The sequence below is a fragment of the Echinops telfairi genome, unplaced genomic scaffold (assembly GCF_000313985.2).
Source record: "Echinops telfairi isolate 266 unplaced genomic scaffold, ASM31398v2 ScPeMD7_7412;HRSCAF=8450, whole genome shotgun sequence".
Lineage (NCBI taxonomy): Eukaryota > Metazoa > Chordata > Mammalia > Afrosoricida > Tenrecidae > Echinops > Echinops telfairi.
This window is the reverse complement of record NW_022111312.1, coordinates 15,301,097-15,319,255: the sequence shown is the minus strand read 5'-3', so window position 1 is coordinate 15,319,255 and position 18,159 is coordinate 15,301,097. Positions and strand designations below refer to the sequence as shown.

At 53.2% G+C, this 18,159-nt stretch overlaps 1 protein-coding gene across 1 annotated transcript in view; it reads right to left on the bottom strand.

The window, feature by feature from the left end:
• Positions 1-12,059: 12,059 nt before the first annotated feature.
• Positions 12,060-18,159, bottom strand: part of LOC101645423 (transmembrane protein 132B) — a 307,471-nt gene continuing 301,371 nt past the window's right edge. The window contains exons 4-6 of the mRNA XM_030887437.2: positions 12,811-12,997; positions 12,403-12,631; positions 12,060-12,115 (exon numbers count right to left, since the gene is read on the bottom strand). Coding sequence (XP_030743297.2) covers positions 12,060-12,115; positions 12,403-12,631; positions 12,811-12,997 — 472 coding nt within the window. The remainder of the gene's footprint in view (positions 12,116-12,402; positions 12,632-12,810; positions 12,998-18,159) is intronic.

The window sequence follows — 18,159 nt, the reverse complement described above, 5'->3', positions numbered from 1 at the left end:
ACCATTGGTTCTTGCTTAGATGCTGCTTCCTGAAAGGGTGGAGTATTGACTAGTTCTTTTTGGTGCAGTGACTCTGAATTCCATCTTCTCTTGATGCTTTCTACATCATTCAGTAATCCTCCCAAAGATTTTTTCTAGATTGCAAATTGAGGCCTGACTTTTTTCCCTTGAGTTCTTTCAGTTTCAGATATGCTGACCATACTCATCCCTTTTGGTTTTCCAATTCCAGGTCTTTGCACATTTCACTATGATATTTGGCCTTGTCTTGGAGAACTTCCCTTTGAAATTTCCTATTCAACTCTTCGACTTCATCCTTTCTTAGCCTTAACTACTCTGTGATTTAGAGCAAATTTCAGAGTCTCTTCTGATGTCCACATTGACCTTTTCTTGCTGTCCCATCATTTTAATGACCTTTTGCCTTCTTCATGAAGGACGGTCTTGGTGTCCGCCCACAGCCCATTAAGTCTTCTGTCATTAGTGTTCAATGCATCAAGTCTGTTCTTGAGATGTTCTCGAAGGGGAGGTGGGAAAGACTCAGGTCGTACTTCGGCTCTTGAGGACTTTTTTAATTTTCCTCATCTTTCTCCTGAGCTTACATATGAGCAATTGGTGGTCTGTTCCACAGGCAGCACCTGGCCTGGTTATCTGCTGACATTGCTTTTTTCCATCATGTCAATTTGATTTCTGTGAATTCCATCTGGGCAAGTCTATGTGTATAGTCACCTTTTGTGTTATTGAAAAAACCTATTTGCTATGAACAAGTCATTGGTTTTGCAAAACTATCACGCTATCTCTGGCATCATTTCTATTACCAAGCCCCTATTTTCCAACTACTGTTCCTTGCTCTTGGTTTCTAATGTTTGCATTCCAGTCACCAATAATTATCAACGCATCTTGATTGCATGTTTGATCAATTTCCTACCAAAATCACTTGCAGATGCTCCAATTTCTTCATCAGGAGCTTTTGTGATTGGTGCATACAGTTGAATAATAGTTGTATTGATTGGATTTACTTGAAGGTGGTTAGATATGCACCTATCAAGGATAGCATTGCACAACATGGTGGATTTTGCAATGTCCTTTTGGACAACGAATGCCAGGCCATTCCTCTTGATTGGGTTATTTCAGGCACAGTAAAATCACATGATTTTCTGATTCACAATGGCCAATACCAGTCCATTTCAACTCACTAATGCCTTGGATATTGATCTTTAGGTGTTCCATTTCATTTTTGACCACTTCCAATATTCCTAGATTCATATTCCCGCACATTCCAAGTTCTGGTCGCTAGCAGAGCTTTGCAGCTGCCTCTGCTTCCCTTGACTCGTGCCCATCAGGGATGAAACCCTGAAGGCTCCACTCCCATAGGCTTCACCCGATTCCTGTCGCCACGACTGCCTCCACTCCGAGAACTCAGCTCTTCCTTGGTCACAACTCGAGTGCCCTCAGACCTGAAGGCCCATCCTCCAGCACTATGTCCAGCAGCGTCTGCTTCCACTCTGTAGGCCCTCGGCATCTGACTGGGCTTCCAAACCAGCCGTAAGGTTTTCAGTGGCTACTTCCTCCCAGAGGGGAGCCGAGTCCCTCTTCATTGTCTGTTTCAGTCTGGAAGCTCCGCTGAAACTTGTGACCCTGCTGCCATTTGAAATACCAGCGGCATCGCTTCCAGCATCACAGCAACACACAGCCACCACCGTAGGACACACTGACAGACAAGTGGTGGAATAAAAAGAGCATCCCAAATTCCAGCACTTTAAAGTGAATATATATGTATATTTCTGTGTTGTTTAGAATTTTATATTGAGCATGCAGCATTTAAATACATACAATAAGACAGTTCAAGATAGAGCCACAGGGACACACGCAGGCATCCACGAAAATGCAGGGCTGGTGAGGTTGACTGATGGTAGCAACCTTTGTAACCCGCTAGATGCCCCTTGGCGGGTACTACCCTTCTCAGAGCTGGCTGGGCCTGCAGGAGGCAGCTTCACTAAGGACACTGGAGGGAAGCGGTGAGCGTGGCCAATTGGGTGGTTAATTACAGAGCAGCATGGTCTAAGGGCCAGCGTTCATGGATCCTTCCCAGGGGGGCTGGGAGACACGCAGCCAAGTGTAGCCACAACCTGGGCTGCCAGCGCCACCTAGCGGACGCCCTGGGAACGCTCACCTGTGATTACCCACCTGGGGAAAGAACAGGAAGTAGAGCCCATCCAAAAAAAAAAATGCCATCTTGACTGCTTGTAACATTAAAAAATAGAAAAATTATTTTAAATGTTTAAAAGTGTGGTGAACTCTGATATAAGCTATTGCAGAACAGAATGATAGAATGATTATTCTTGTGTGGTTGCTCTTGGGCAGCGCTGACCCACGGCAGGTGTGCACCGTCGGGGGAGGGCCATAGGGGGGTCGGTAATAACGTTTGTTTGAGCTGCATCTGATTGGTCAGTGCCCACGCTCCTGCTAGAAAAGAGTTTGCAAGTCCTCATTCCTCTGGGCTCCTCCTTTTTAAGCACGGTGGTAACTGATTTTTTTTTAATCAGTATCCTTTATCATGGACTTACTATTACATGCCCAATGTCGCCTGCCGTCCCTCGTTTAACCCTCGGTAACTCTGTTGGGTTATTCTAGAAGGAATGGTACGGCCCTTTGTCTAGGTAAAATAAGCCAGGCTCAGAGGGTGTGACCTTGTGTGACCTTGAGGCAGAGCAGCGGCCTCCAGGCTGGGGAGCAAGCTCTCCATACAGGGTTGGGAAAGGCACAGGGCTGTTGGCCCTCCCCAGTGGGCATCGGGCTCAGCGCTCACAGACAGCTCACATCATCTCAGCTCCGAGGTGTGATAGACCCTGGAGCTCATCTGTCAGCAGGACAGGAGAGGGTGGCGGTGTTTTGATTTTCGGTCTTAAAGAAAATTACTGTATTGGAGTCCAGCATCCTGATGATTTTACCACCTTTAAGGAGGCGAAAACATGAGCGTCAGGCCTTCCCCTTGATCACTCCTGTTTTTGAGATTCAGGGCTCATCACCCAACGAGACAGAAGGATCCCAGCACAGGAGTCGTTGATGGATGCGCCATAAATATTCATGGTATTGACAGAGCCTTTTAAAATCCCTCCCCCCCTGGAATCCTAACACTGCCTCCCTTCCCCCTGACAGCTGCCACTTGCTCTCCTGGGCTTGCTGAGTCTCTCCTTCAGGGATTCTACAACAGCGAGGGTCCACCCAGGGAGACTTGACAGCGGCACCATACATCTTCATGGGCTTTTCTCTTCGTTTCCAGTTAGCAGACCCAGGTTGGGCTCACTGTCCACGAGCAATCCTTTTATATTTTTTAATGTGATTATGAAATGGCTTGGCATCTAAATCCAATTATGGGACAGGTGCAGGAACACGTGGTGGCTATGTGCTGATCTGAGCACAGCAGCAAGGATGCTGGGCCGTGAGCAGTAGAAGTTTCCGGTGTCCCAGGAGGGTGGTGGCCTGTGGCAGGAGTTGTGTGAAAGCGCATTGAAGCCATATGTGTGTGACCTGGTGTGTGACCTAGACTGATCCCCCGGAGATGGCTGCTTTTGGCCCCTGTGGACATGCATTCCCTGGGCCATCTGTAATGGTGTCCTCCTGCCATGAGTGGACATCTTGCTGGCCGGTTGTGTCTGACAACCAGTGACCCCGAGAGTGTCTGAGCAGAATTGTGCTCTCTGGACACTCCAGGCCTGATTTTTCCAGAGTAGATTATCAAGACTTTCCACAGTGCCTCCAGGTAGACTAAAACTGCCAACCTTTGAGTTAAACCAACCTTTGGGTACCAGCTATTCTTGGTACCCCATAGACCTTGGCCTGGTGCTGGAAGGCTTCATGATGCTGGTAAACCCAAGCATAGGGTCCAGCCTCTGCAGCCAAGTCCACTCCAGGGCCGGGTACCACTCCAAGGGCTAGCCCAGGGCCTCCGCCTGGGTCTTCTTTGCTCTTGAGACAGGACAAGCAGTTCTTGAGGAGTTGCAAGTTCCAGTCCAGACCACTGTGGTGCAGCCAATGCAACAAGGTGAGTCACAGGCATTGCCTCACTTCCCTGTACAGAAAAGCGGTGTTGACACAAGACTGTGGTCTATGACGTGGGCAGAAGCAGGATAATGGGACAGTTTGAAATATCATGAATGTGACCAAAATGAGGCACAGGGACACTAAGTGATCACAGGCTATTAGGAAAATGGCATCAAATGGACTTGCTTGACTCAGGCGGCCAGCAACCTGCCCCAGTCATAGATCAGGCTCTGGGAAGCACAGTGATACAAGATATGCCTGGAGAGACTCCCCCGGGGCTGGGCTGGGCTCACTCTGCACACCCCCTCCCCTTTTACACTCCCAAATGTGCAGAATGGCCAAGGCGAGGCTCAGGTACAAGACAAGCGACAAGCGCCACCTCTCCTCACAGCTGAGACAGGAATGATGGGATGACAGGCAGCTGACAGGCTGACAGCCACCACAGGAAAGGATAGGGAGAGAATTCCAGGTCCAGTGGAAGCCTGAGGTGGAATTCCCAGCAGGAAAGAGCTTAGAAGCAGAAATCCTGGAAGAAGTAGGAGGCAGGACCTGAGGGACAGGAACCAGCCTGCATGATACCTAGCCTGGAGGGAGACTCCCCTGGCGGGAATGTGTGGAGCCTCAACGTCTTTACACAGAGCACTTTTTGTGGTTCCTGAAGGGTAGTTGCAGAAGCCCTGGTGGCACAGTAGGTTAAGCATTGGACAAAGAACTGCAAGGCCACTGGTTCAAACCCACCGGCAGTTCTGAGAGGATAGTTGCACAACTCCAAGAGCGTTGTCCGTGTCACTGAATGGTACCAGTGGAAATTGTTGAGTGTGTGCCTGTGTAGGTATTTACACACACACACACACACACACACACACACACACACACGGAGGGGCTCTAAAGTCAGGTGCATTGGCTATTTACTAGCTCTGAGACCTTGGGAAGCCATTGCAGCACGGACCCTGGTGGTGTGGTGGGTTAAGCATTGGGCTGCTAAGGTCAGCAGTTCTAACCCACCAGATGCCCTGGAGGGGATGAGTCTGTCTGGTTCAGTAACAATTTGGAGCCTTGGATGCCCAATTGGGAAGTTCTATTCTGTCCTATGGGATCACACGAGTTGGAATCCACTCGAGGGCAGGGAGCCGGGTTTCTGGGTTGAGAAGCAGAGAGATGGAAAGGGCCGTGATGGTGGTGATCCGGGAGTGAAGGTATCAGCATGGCATGGGAGAGGAAGCAGGCAGGGCCGTGGGGCTGGGGTGTAGCGAGCCCCAGGCCCCTCACTTCACATGCTCCTGGATATCTGTTCTTTTTCTCTCCCCACCCCAAAGGTGCCTCCTGGGCTCGGTCACCTAGCACCTCACCCCACCCACTGCCTGATCACAGAAGGTGCTCAACAACATTTGTTTCAGGGCAAGCTCTCCAGTGGAAAGGAACCCTGGGGGCACAGAGGTTAGGTACTCAGCTACTGACAAAAGGTTGCTGCTCCCATGCCATGTGTTGCTGCTCCCATACCATGTGCAGACTTCAGAAGCAGGGTGGGGGGATTTCCCTCTGTCTTACAGGGTGGCTGAGCATCAGAGTTGACTGATGGCAACGGGTTCACTAGTCTGACTTCAGCACCACCTCAGTCACTGAGTGATCAAAGCTTCCACGACCCCATGCTGGGTCAAGCAAGTCTCCTACTCCACCGCCAGGCTAAACCATCTAGGGGTTTCCCACTGCACACAATACAACCCAGGGTCCACGCAAGGTACCGTCTACCAGAACGCAGGAGCCCAGGGGTGGGAAAAAGGCATGCACCTGCACACACACACACACACACACACACACACACGTATAAATATACATACGTGCACATGCATACACATATGTACCCCCAGGTCCACGCAGATAGATGCATGTGCATGTACACATACATATCCATGCACATACACATGTGAACACACATATATAAACACATGTACACACCCATATATAAACACCTGTACGCGTAGGTGTACATGTCAACATGTATACCCAGACATGTGCATGTATGCATACATGTGCACAGGCTAAGACACATACATGCATGCATACGAGCAAATATACCTTGCATCCATATCTATATGCTTACACAGGCTTGTGTGCATGCATGTATATCACCCAAGTACACACACACATATGCTTACACATACACCACTCGCCAGCTCCGTGGGAGAAAGACAGGCTTTCTACTCCCGTACGAGTGCCAGGCACGGAAACGCAGAGGGGCAGCTCCTCTGTCCTGCAGGGCTGCTCGGAGTCGGCTCAGACCCGGGGGCAGTGAGGTCTCCTCACACCCACTTCACAGACATCCTAACCCGCCCGGGCTCAGACAGGAACGCACACCTCTATTTCTGTTCACTCCTATCTGAAACCCGCATTTCCTTCGAAGACTGAGGTGGAGGACAAACCCCTAGGTGGTCCTGGAAGTCACCGCCTTTTGCCACCAACAGAAATCCTTTCATGCCCTGCAACGGGCGGTCCCACAGAACCCCCACTGGCACTGATGTTCGATCACTGCTTTGATGACACCGCAGTTAGGGTGCCTCTTGTTTTCCACTGCACTGATAAAACAGTCCGTGTGCTCCTCTTTCCTCGACTTGCTTTTATAAATACTTTGATAATTGCATTTCACGTTAATTTTCCTTTCAGTTTTATACATTTAAGGAACAGCACACTGACCAAGCCCAGCTAATTGGCCTGAGCAGGTGGACACGAGGGCCGGCCGGGGGGCCTGGTCTCGGGACAGCTGGTGGGGGGACATGCAGTGACTTTGGGTATGTTGTTTCCTGTGCCCGCTCCCCAGTCTGCTCCGCTGTAAGATGGTGACACGAAGACCCCCTCCTCACGATGCTGTGAGGATTGAAGGGAGTCAAGCCCAGCCCACTGCCCCTGGCTCCCTTCAGACCACAGCCACCCTGCAGGTCAGCACGGAATTGCCCCTTAGGGGTCCCAAGGCACTCCTCATTCAAAGCAGATGGCCTCCTCTCTTTCCCCTGGAGCTGCTGGTGGGTTCAAACCCCTGACCTTTCAGTTAGCCACTAAGTGCTTCATTCGGCGTACCTTACACAGAGGAGGCCCCTACCCATCCAAACGTGTGCACATCCTAATCTCTGGAACTTATTAATAGTGGGCCTGGAGTCACGTGACAGTAGAGATGAGCTCCAGTTAAGGATCTAATCCTGGATTCTCCCGGTGTGCTCAATGCACTCATGAGGGTCCTCAGAAAGGTATGTGTGGTGGTGGGAGGGGAGGGGAGATGAGAATAGCCAGAGTCAGAGAAGGAAGGTTGAGAAACAGAGGTCGTGGTGATGGAGTTTGCAGAGAGAAGATGGGGCCAGCAGCCAAGGAATGAGGAAGGCACCCTGGCCAAGACAGCAAAGTCCAGAAAGGAAGCAGCCCGCTGACATGCAGACCTTGGCGCCGGAAGTCCATGTTCACCTGTGGCCGCAAGGGCTTAAACCGAGGGCCACCTTTCCTTCTACCAGCAGCGTGGGAGCACACAGATGCTGCAAAGGTTGGCCTGGCACCGAGCCCTGTGCTGCTGCGACACCCCTCCCCACCCCTCCACCCACCCCCACCCCGTGGTCTTTCTCTGGGCCTCTCACTCTTCACCAGCCCTACTGGCTACCCTGTCCCTCCAGCCAACCAGGTGACCGCCTGCCGGGACGCTCTTCCCTGGGTCTGGGGTCTGTCTGCAGCTTGTTCCAGCTCCTGCAGGAGGACGGGCAGCACCTGGGGAAAGGCCCTTCCTGATCCCGCCCACGCTGCCCAGCCCTCCCTGGGGTCACTCTGCGGGGCTTCTCCTCCCCACCCACCGCCCTCTGAAAAGATGAGGATGCACTCTGGTAATGGGCTAGCTAGCATGCCCATCCCCACCCCAGAACCTCAGCCGAGCGCATCTAAGCTGTCTCTTGGCCCAGAGATCTGAGTCAGGAGGTCTGACTTAGAGCAGTCACGCAAAGGCCCTCAGAACCGTTTCCAAAAGTATGCATTTGTGCAGGGTCTTCTGGTGAGGTCAGGGCCCCAGGTGGCTACAGGTCAATGGTTCTCTTCCTCTTGACCGACCTGCAGCCCTTGTGCCTAGTTGCCTGGAACCTCGTGGAGTGTGTTCCTGGGGTATTTTGTTGTTGTTGTTCCAACCTTTTTGAAAGACAGAGTGTGTGTGTGTGTGTGTGTGTGTGTGTGTGTGTGTGTGTGTGTGTAGGTGGGGGGGTGGTCCTGCATGCGCAGAGCCAGGCTTTTCAGGGTTGAGATGGGTCCTTGAATGTGGGCTGCAGCTGCCCACACCAGACCACCCACAGACATAAAGCTCCCGGCTCAAAAGGCTCAGTAATTGGATGGAACACCAAAGCGAAGCGTAAGGGAGAGAAGGACGCCATGGAGGGAGGGACAAGGCGGCGGAGGGGTAGAAAAAGAAAAAGAACGAGGCAAATAACGAAGCGGACATGTTCGTTAGCATTTTTGACCAAGCGAGGGTGGCAGCAAGGCGGAGAGGGGACTGTGAAATGGAGGTGGGAAACGCAATGACCCCGCGGTGCTGCACCCCACTCTCCTGAGACTGCCCTTTTGGAGATGGGGTGTTTGGAGTGAAACTTCACCATTCGTTCCGCTCTGACTACAAATGTAGAGGTTTGACCCCGATGAGCACCAAAGCCTGGCGATTTCAGCTGCAAAATTGCATCAGTTCCATAGTCTCCCTTCCCAGTCACTGAAGGAATGAGTCCGACAGAGGGTGTGGTGAGGGCCTCCTTAAAAAAGATGACCACTGCAGGCAAGAACGGGATCCACGAACCCCCCTATGTTACCTCCCCCAAAGAAGCCCAGCAACCAGAAAGTAACACCCCCCACTCACAGGCCCCTCCCCTGATGTGTAAACGCTGCTTACTGTTACTGCCGTCATTGAATCTGTTCAGCCCCATAGCGACCCCATGTAGGACAGAATGAAGTGCTGCCTAGCCTGGTGACGTCCTCAACGGTCATTGTTGTTTGCGCCCATGGCTGCCGCCACTGTGTCCATCCATCTCTGTCTGCTCCCTTCTGAGGACCCTCCACTTCACCAAGCACGATGTCCTTCACGAGAGACTGGTCTGCCCTGATAACATGCGCAAAGTCAGTGAAACTATCTAAGTGAGTGTGTTAGTCAGGGTTGACTAGAGAAACAAATTCATAGACAATCATGTGTGTAGAAGAAAGAGCTTTATATCAAAGGGTAGTTGTATATTAAGAAAACATCCCATCCCAGTCCAGATAAAGTCCATAAGTCCGATATTAGCCCATATGTCCGATACCAGTCTATAAACTCCTCTTCAGACTTGCACAACACATGCAATGGTGCCGAATACAGGAAGATCACAGGCCAGTGGGTGGAAAGTCTTGTGGATCCAGTGGTGGTGGAAGCATCTCAGCACTGGCAGCGGGTCTCCACGTGGCCCCTCCAGCTCCAGGCCTCTGGCTCTATCAGTGCAGCTCCACGTGGCTTGTCAGCAGGAAGACAAAGCAGAGAGGGTGGGTCTGGCCTCCAGTGAGCTATTTATCTCCTTCATGCCTCCAAAATGAGGTCATCAAGCTGCGACCTGATTGACAGGCTGGACTCCTCCCCTTCGCAAGCTGACAGGAGATGATGTAACTGCCGCATGAGTGAAACTAAGTCTTGACATCTTCCCAGCTAAGGAACGTCCTGGCTGTCACCTCTTCGAAGTCACATACGTTTCATTCTTCTAGCAGTCCGTGGTCTGTCCAGTAGTCTTCACCCACATCACGGTTAAAGGGTGTCAATCATCCTCCACTCTTCCGCTTTAGTTCTCTAGCGCTTGCCTGCGTGTGAGTAAACCCAGAAGGGCCGTGGCTTGGGTGGGGTGCACCTTAGTCTGCTCTCGAGCGACTAAGCGACCACTCTGCTCTCCAGCCCTTCAGAGAGGTGCAGCACGTTTGTCCCAGGCAATAGGCTGTTTGGTTTCCTGACTGCTGTTCCCGTGAGCCCTGGCTGTGGGTCCAAGTCAAACGAAGCCTGGTCAACTTGAACATGGTTTCGGGAGTTGCCTCAAGCCCTCTTCATGCTCAGCAAGCAAGGCTGTGTTATGTGCCTATCAGAGGCTTCGTCCAATCCAATGATGCCTTGTTCCTGACAGTCCAGGTTCGCGAGTTGCTGGCTCAGCATGCGTCTGAATGTGCAAGGGTACAGCCCTTCCTGACACATGCCTTTCCGGATTTTAAACCACGCCATCTCCCCTTGTTCTGTGTGAGTGACTGCCTCTTGGTCTAAGTATAGATAGGCTCCACATGTGCACAGTGGAAGGTTCTGGAATTCCGCTTCTTGGCGAGGTTACCCATCAGGATTTTATGAGCCACATAGTCAGGTGCCTTTGCATAGTCAATACAGCACAGGGAAACATCTTTCCCCTGCCCTCGGTTTTCTGTCACGTCCCCACTGTCACTAGTAATTATATCCTCCAAGTGGTGTCTTTTCCTGAATCCAGCTTAAATTCCAGCCAGTGCCCTGTGGATGTACAGCGACAGCCATTTTTTAAAGTGTCATCAGCGAGACTCTGCTTGCGTGAGACACTATTGACTTCACTTTTCTCAGGCAGCTGAAGTTGATGTTTGGGGCCAGGATGCCCTCTCTGTCACAGCCACTGCCACAGCACTCGTGCAGCCACGGACGGTTCAGATTCAGGACCCGCCTGTGTCCCAAGTAAACTTTATTTACAGAAATGCACCAGGGCAGGCTGGCCTTAGCCCAGGGAGCTGAGCTCTGCCGCGTCCTGGTTCTTAACTCCTGACAGGTCAACACACGCCCCTTCACTGGCCTGGGGATCAGAGGAGGGCTCCACACCTTCTCCTCAATCCCATCCTCACGGGCACCAGGACCCCACAGCGAAGGAAGTGCAGCACCTTAAGCAGAGAGCAAACCTGTGCTGTATGGACGGTGACTGAGTAGGAGTGGCCCACCGCCAGCCAGCCCTGGGATGACCTGGAAGTAAACCCAGGGGAGAAGACCCCAGGCAGTGGTACTCTGCCCTGGAAGCCACGCCCATCCATCTCCTCCCCTTTGCACAGTCCTTTCCCACTGAGCGTGGCTCCCCACAAAGCCAGATGCAGACGGGGGGCAGGGGGCCACGGCCCTGGGCCTAACTTTCAAGAACCACAACTGCCATTGAGTTGTGGTGACCCTCCAGGTGTCTGAGCAGAACTGTGCTCCAGAGGGCTTCCAGGGGCTGGACTATGGCACGAAGATCGATAGGCCTTTCTCCCAAGGAGCCTCCAGGTGGACTTGAACTTCCACCCCTTCAGGTAGTAGCTACTTGTATGAATTGACCCATTCTTTAAACAAGTGTGAGCTGTTCTGGGCACTGTTCTCAGGTGAACAGACGGATGAGGCTCCGTCCCTCGTGGATGGTGGGCTCTAGGGAGGAAGCGAGATGACGGGCCCTTAGCCTCCAACAGGGATAAGATGTCCGAGGAGCCTAAAACGGGAGTGGGATGGACAGGATGATGGGCGAGGAGGGGTGGAGGACCCGGTGTAACCAGAGGGGTCAGGGGAGGCCTGACAGCTGAGCTGAGGTGAAGCAGAAGTGGGAGATGTAGCGAGTGTAGGCAACGAGAAGGGCCACGTAGAAGGATCTGGGCTGCAGAATTCATCGTAGAGCATCTGAGCTCTCATTTGGAAGGACTTGGACTAGGGTGTTCAACCAGGGTTGTGAGTGATTAAAAACAAACATTAAAAAAAAACAAAACCTGCAGCTTGGTCTAGAGTATTTGGGTATGAACCTGCATGTTGGTCTAAGCCAGGAAGGTCAAACGAGGCAGTTCCTGGGTGTGGCTAAGGGAAGGGGGAAAGTGGCACTCCCACGGGTTTATCACCCTGTGGACCCACCAGCATCGGTACTTGTAGGATGGCTTACAAGTGCGATGGCTCGTCCAGAGCCTGGTCATGATGGAGTGTTAGCCAACCCCCGGAGCACACCCAGGCCAAGGAGTGGGAAACTACAACTCAGGGCCTGTACCCAGGCTCAGCTGCCCCCTCCAATCAAGGCTTCCTTGGCGCGGCTGTGCTGTAAAGTGCCACCTGGGGACCCCCAGGCTTAGACAAAGGGTGCATTACCCAGCTGCCGGCGCCACTATTCCTGATACACCTCCGGACACTATCTTGACTCGACACAGCCCTCAGTCCCGATGTGCACGCTGATTAAGAGACAGAGAACAAGGGCTCCCTGGGAACGGCTCAGCGATGCCCACAACTGGAAAGGGCATGACAGCGGACCCTACGCAGCTCCCACAGAGCCAGGGTAGAGCCAACGACACGAAAAGCCATGTCAGCCTTCTCCTCGTTTGAACTCCGTGTGCGGGACTTGCCTCGTTCTATTGCGCCTCCCGTGGCTGCGTGCTCTGTGCAGCTCCAGTGCGCGTGACAGACTGGGGGCTTCGTTAGCAACCCCGCGTGGCGCATGCCTCCTGGCGCCATTGTTCCCAACAGCAGGCGCGCGCTCTGCACCTGGACCCGTACTGCCCACTCTCTTTCCAACTCCGGCCTTCCCATTGGGCCGCCGGACACTTCATCCGTGTCAACGTGCCGCGACACGTCCTGGGAAACCCGAAAGAACGCATGAAGTGATTTACGAAGGCGGCTGCTAGACGGCGCGGGTCTGGAACCCCCTCGACGCGTCTCCGAGGTTGGCCCGCGTTCGACACCTGGGAAATAACGCACAACCTCACGCCCTGCATCCCTTCGCATCCGGAGCACGCGGCGCCCTGGCTCCTTACCATCGCAAGAGGGACGATGCCCACAAAGGTGGTCTGGCTGACGAAGATTTCGGAGACGAGAAGCTCGCTCACGGCGTCCTCCGCTGGGTACTCCACCTGCCAGGTGATCTGCTGGGCCCCGGCCAGGCTGCTGCTGTTGTCCACGCCCACGTCCACCTGCAGGATCTCGTGGAAGGAGCCGTTGACCCTGCAACACAAGCACGGGGCAAAGTGCCATTTAGAACCCGAGGTGCAGCAGAGGGTCAGGCCTGCCATCGGTTGCCACTTCCCTTCCTCAAGGACCAGAGGAATTACTGCGGAGTTCAGCCCGGCTCCTGGCAGTGCCCAGGATGCCCCAGGCCCCATGGCCCCTGGGCTGGCACCCCAATGGGGCTGCCAGGCCCCTGGGAGAGCAGACTGCTCTCCATGGGCCCAGCAGAGCCTCCTCTCTGGGGCCCCCAGGCACAGCTCCCCCTCCCAGCCCCCAGAGCAGTCCCCCAGCCATGGCCCTGCCTCCAGAGCCAGCCTCGGCTTCCGAGACGACTCCAGTTGTGGGGCCCAGGTTGTCCGGCCTGCACCCAGCGAGGCCTCTCTAGATGGCGGCTCACAGGGAGCTTAGGGCTTTGGAAGAAGAGTGGTGACCTCGGATGTGTATGAGTGTCACAAGCCTTGGACGAGGAGCTACCAGGAGTGGCAGAGGCAGGTTATGCACGACTTTGACTTTACCAGCTTGAATTAAAGAAATAAAACCAAAACTGCCACTGTGAGTCCACGGGAGGGTGGGGGATGTAAAGGGCAAGGATAAGTGCAATTGTCGGTATCTTCAAAGGGGACGCTCTCGGTATTGGGATGGATGTGTCCACCAACCATTGCGCTGACGGGAAAATTCTGGAACAGAGAGGTGAAGAGACAGCACCAATTTGAGAATGGCCCTGGTTCTGTGGGCCTGTTTGCTGACCCTCACGCCCAGCTGTCCCAAGACAAGTTCACAAGCTCCCCACAGCCACCACCGCCACCAAGACTCTCCTTCCTGGACCAAGGTGAAGGTCCTCTCCCTGCCCTCCAGGGATCCTGGATACCATCAGTCGGATCCCCAGCAAGCAGCCTCTAAGGGAGGATTCTGAAGCTGGGGCTCCTACCTCGGACAGCTCCCGTCTCTATCCTGCAGACTCCTGGAACAGCAGCAGGAGCCATGCTGGTGCTAACCTAAACGTCAGTGGTTCAAACCCACCAGCTGCTCCACAGAAGAGAGATGAGGCAGTCTGCATCCATAAAGACTGCAGTCTTGGAAAGCCTGTGGAGCAGACCTAGTCTATCCTACGGGGTCACTCTGAGTCAGGTTCAGCTTGATGGCAGTGGGCTGTTTGGATTTCGGCCCTCTGGACAATGACAAGGCTGGACTTCATCCATGGGCGTGCTCTTGATTCTTCCACTGCCCAGTTCCAGCCACCCAGAATCACCAGATCCGCAGCTTGGCAAGGGTCCAGGGACTCCCTGGGTAAACCAGAGGTGGCCCTGGCTGAGCCTGGGCACAGTGTGGGTACGTGGCAGCTATGAATCCTCGGGGTTCAATGTCTGTGGCCTTTCAAAAGTGGGTGACCAGGCCTTTCTTCTAAAGTATTTCTGGGTGGACAGGAACCACCAACCTTTCAGTTGGGGATTGAGTGCTTGACTGTGTGTGCCACCAGGAAACGTGAGGACTGCCATTTACCTGGACTTCTTGAGTGCCAAGACCAAGTTCGGCGAGATGGTCGGTGAGATGGCCGGCTGAGGATGAAACTGTCTGCACGCTCAGGTTCAGCCCCTCATTTCCCAGCCCCATTCCCTGGCCTGCAGGCTCCCCTGAGTTAGGGCATCCATGTGCCCACCTGTAAGTCTTCTCACATCTGTCTGTAAGTGTCATCCTGGTCAGGGCATCTGTAAGTCCATCTATGTGTTTCCTTCCAGTTAGGGCACCCCATGTTTTCTATTGTGAATCTCTTCCTGGGCAGTCCGTCTGTAAGTCCCCTCAAGCTCAGGGGTGTCCACATGTCTGTCTGTAAGTCCCCTCCCACAAGCATGCTCCAGCCCCTCAGATCCCATCACACTACAGTAGACACTGACCAGGATGAAGTTGCTGCCTCTCACACCTGCTGGACCCCCAGAGGCCTCAGGGAGGTTCCTGCCGACAACATAGAAGGCCCATCCGAGAAGGCGTGGATCCATTTCATACTGCTAAACCCACACTTGGGTCCAGGGTAATGAGAATGGCCAATTTAGGGGCAGTGGGGTGGAGTCTGTGTGAAAGGTCCTACCTCCCAGGGGCTCCCTCTCTGATACTCCCGTCTACCAACTCAGCATCCAAGAATTCAACAATGTCCAGCTACTAATAGAGGAAACGGTCAAATCGCAGTCACCTTCGCATGTAAGCGTTTATAAAGTCATTTTCCTCATGCCAGAGGAGGAGGCCTTAACCCTTCAGGCAGCTGCCAAGCTTGCTAATAAGTCCATTTCGGTGGAAATGGGCTCGTAACTATTCATTCGGCCTGCCCTGATTTATGCTGGACCCGCCTTCCGCATTGAGAACAGTGCTGCGTGCCTCTCTCTGTTTCCTAAGGGCCAGGGCTCAGCCACCAGAGAGCATTGAGGCATCCCCCCGAGTGTGTGTGTGTGTGTGTGTGTGTGTGTGTGTGTGTGAAAGAGCATGTGAGTATGTGCGTATGAGATGATGTGACTGTATGGGTGTAGGGTGTAGGTAGCTGTGGGGCACGCGTGAGATGTGTATGAGAGATGCGTGAGAGTGTGTATGAGAGGGAGCATGTGAATGCGGTTTTTGTGAGCATGAGTGTACATGTGCATATGAATCCATGTGTGTGTGATGGGTTAGTACAGGTGTGGGGCCTGTGTTATTGTGTGTAAGAGCATGTGAGTAGGTGAGTGTGAGTGTAAGCGCATGTGAGTGTAAGATGTGTATGGGTGTGCACAACTGTGGTTCTGTGTGTGTGTGATTTATGAGTGTGAGGGAGTGTATAGCTGTGGGGCACGTGGCCTGTCTACGTGAGTGTTTGTGTGATTTTGTGTGAGCGGGAGTGTATAAATGTATATGTGTGGGTATATGTGTGATTATGAGTGTGTGCAGTGTGTGTACGTATAATTTTTGTATCCGCCCATACATGAGTGCAGGTAAGTGTGCATCAGTATGTGTGTGTGTGCATGAATGTATGGGTTTTTATGGGGGAGCACATCTGAGTACATGTGGATGCATGTTCGAGTGTTAGTATGAGCATGGTGGAGTGTGTATGCAAGGGTGCATGTGTGTGTGAGTGTGTGTGTGTTCTGTGTATGAGCATGAGTGTACCTGAGTAGGAATGCCTGCGGGTGTGTAGTACGTGCACCTGAGTATGTGTGTGTGTTCTGTGTATGAGTGTGTGTGCGCGTGCGCGCACATGGGAGGGGGGAGACAGGAAGCAGCTGCAGAGCAGGTCTGTCCTGCCCCTCCAGCCAGAGCACTCAACCTCCTTTCACACTGACCTGCTTCCCTCACGCCCATTTCCCATGGAAACTCTGCCTTGTGGAAGAGTGGAGGCTCCTTGCCCTGTCCCCATAAAGTTGCCCTGAGACCACCCCCACGCCCCAACCCACCAACCCTGCCCAGTGTGGCTGCTGCTCAACAGGTGGGCGAGCAGGAGGAACACTAGGGAGAGGGGTAGGGCCAAGCCCCTAGTCCCAGATCCAGCCAATTCTCAGCGCTTCACTCAGCGACTACAAGGACTGTTTTATGGAGTGGGGCGGGGGGGGGGTGTCTTCTAAAAGCTGCACCTGTCCTTCACAAGTTGTATCTCTTACACAGATTATTTTTCTCCCCACGACCTTCTAGTTCTGAGCTACCAGACTTCCAGGGAGGCTTCTCCCCACACATGTTCCTGGAAAGCCCTGGAAGGGCCGCCCCGGTCGGTCGGTCCTGGGCTCTGTTTGCCTCTACGCGCCGTTCCCCCCAGGCATGACCTGACAAGAGAACAGGAAGCAGAGGGAATCCTGAGGGACGCCGACCCTGGGCAGGCTCTGACTCTGGGCAGGCTCCACAGGCCATCCAGCGTGAGGCACGACTTCGGAACCCCCCGCCCCCCGCCCCCCAGCTGACTAGACGCGTGAGGACAAAGACACGTCTGTATTGTCCCAGGCCCTGCTGGAGCGGCTGGCATGGGGCCTGGCAAATTGTAGGGATTCAACCGGTATTTGTTCAATTCATTGAATGCGCTCCAAGGGCCCAGCAGGGCACCGGGAAAGTTCTGAGGCGTGTCATTTGCATTCAGGGAGACAAGGGGCGACCAGCCTGGCTCCCATACCGGCTGGTATTCTAGAAACTCTTCACATGACTAACGTCCACGCCCAAGGTCTCCTGGTCAGAAACGTCGCCCTTTTTGCTGTAGAATGCAGCCGGCTGCATCTGTAAAGACTCCCACTGCATCTTGGACCAAAAGGGGAGTCATTCTCTTCAAATGTGTTAGAGAGAGGGCAAGCAGTGGTGGAGTGTTGGGAGTCAGACTTGGCCCGAGCTAATGTCTGATGGAGATTCAAACCCTTTCCTCCCTCTTGAATAAGAATGCTTAGCATGTCCATCTGTGGTCAAGTTCTTGCTCCAAACAACTGTGCGATGTCCCAGTCTAACGCCCCCACCCCCGACCATGCCAGCACAACTTGACTGCTCCATGCTGACCCACTGCTCAGAGTGCACCTCAGCTCTGCTGCGCTCGGAAGCGGGTGCAGGTGCCTCTGTGATCCAGTGTGCCGGGGGTGGGGGTGGCATGTGCTCTGAGGGAGACCCTCAATGGAACAGACTGACAGCGCCACTGCAGACGGTCAGCGACGGTGAGGCCGGTGCAGAGCCAGGCAGTGGTTTGTTCTTTTCCACAGGGACCTCTGTGAGTCACCACCGACTGGGCGGCACCTGACAACAACCCTCTTTTTTTTCCTCCTGGATTTTCATTTTTCATGATTAGAAAGTTGCCATCTAGAAACTATGTAAAAGTTTTCAATGTGGTGTAAGATAGGAGGAGAACATGACAGAGTGGCTAGGCAAGGCTTCTGAGAGGAGCTGATATTTGAGCCAAGACCTGCGATAGGGACAGACGATGTGTTTGTTGAAGAAATTAGTAAATCGATTTTAAACTCAAGAAAGGAAAAGAGAAGACATGTAGCCCCGCCCCGTCAGCGTGAGCACAGCCTTCCTGCCTCTACTGAAATGCATCTGTTTCCAAAAAGCCTACTCTGAGCACCTCCTTGAAATTCAGTCTCCCTCCCTCTCTGATACTCCCGTCTACCAACTCAGCATCCAAGAATTCAACAATGTCCAGCTACTAATAGAGGAAACGGTCAAATCGCAGTCACCTT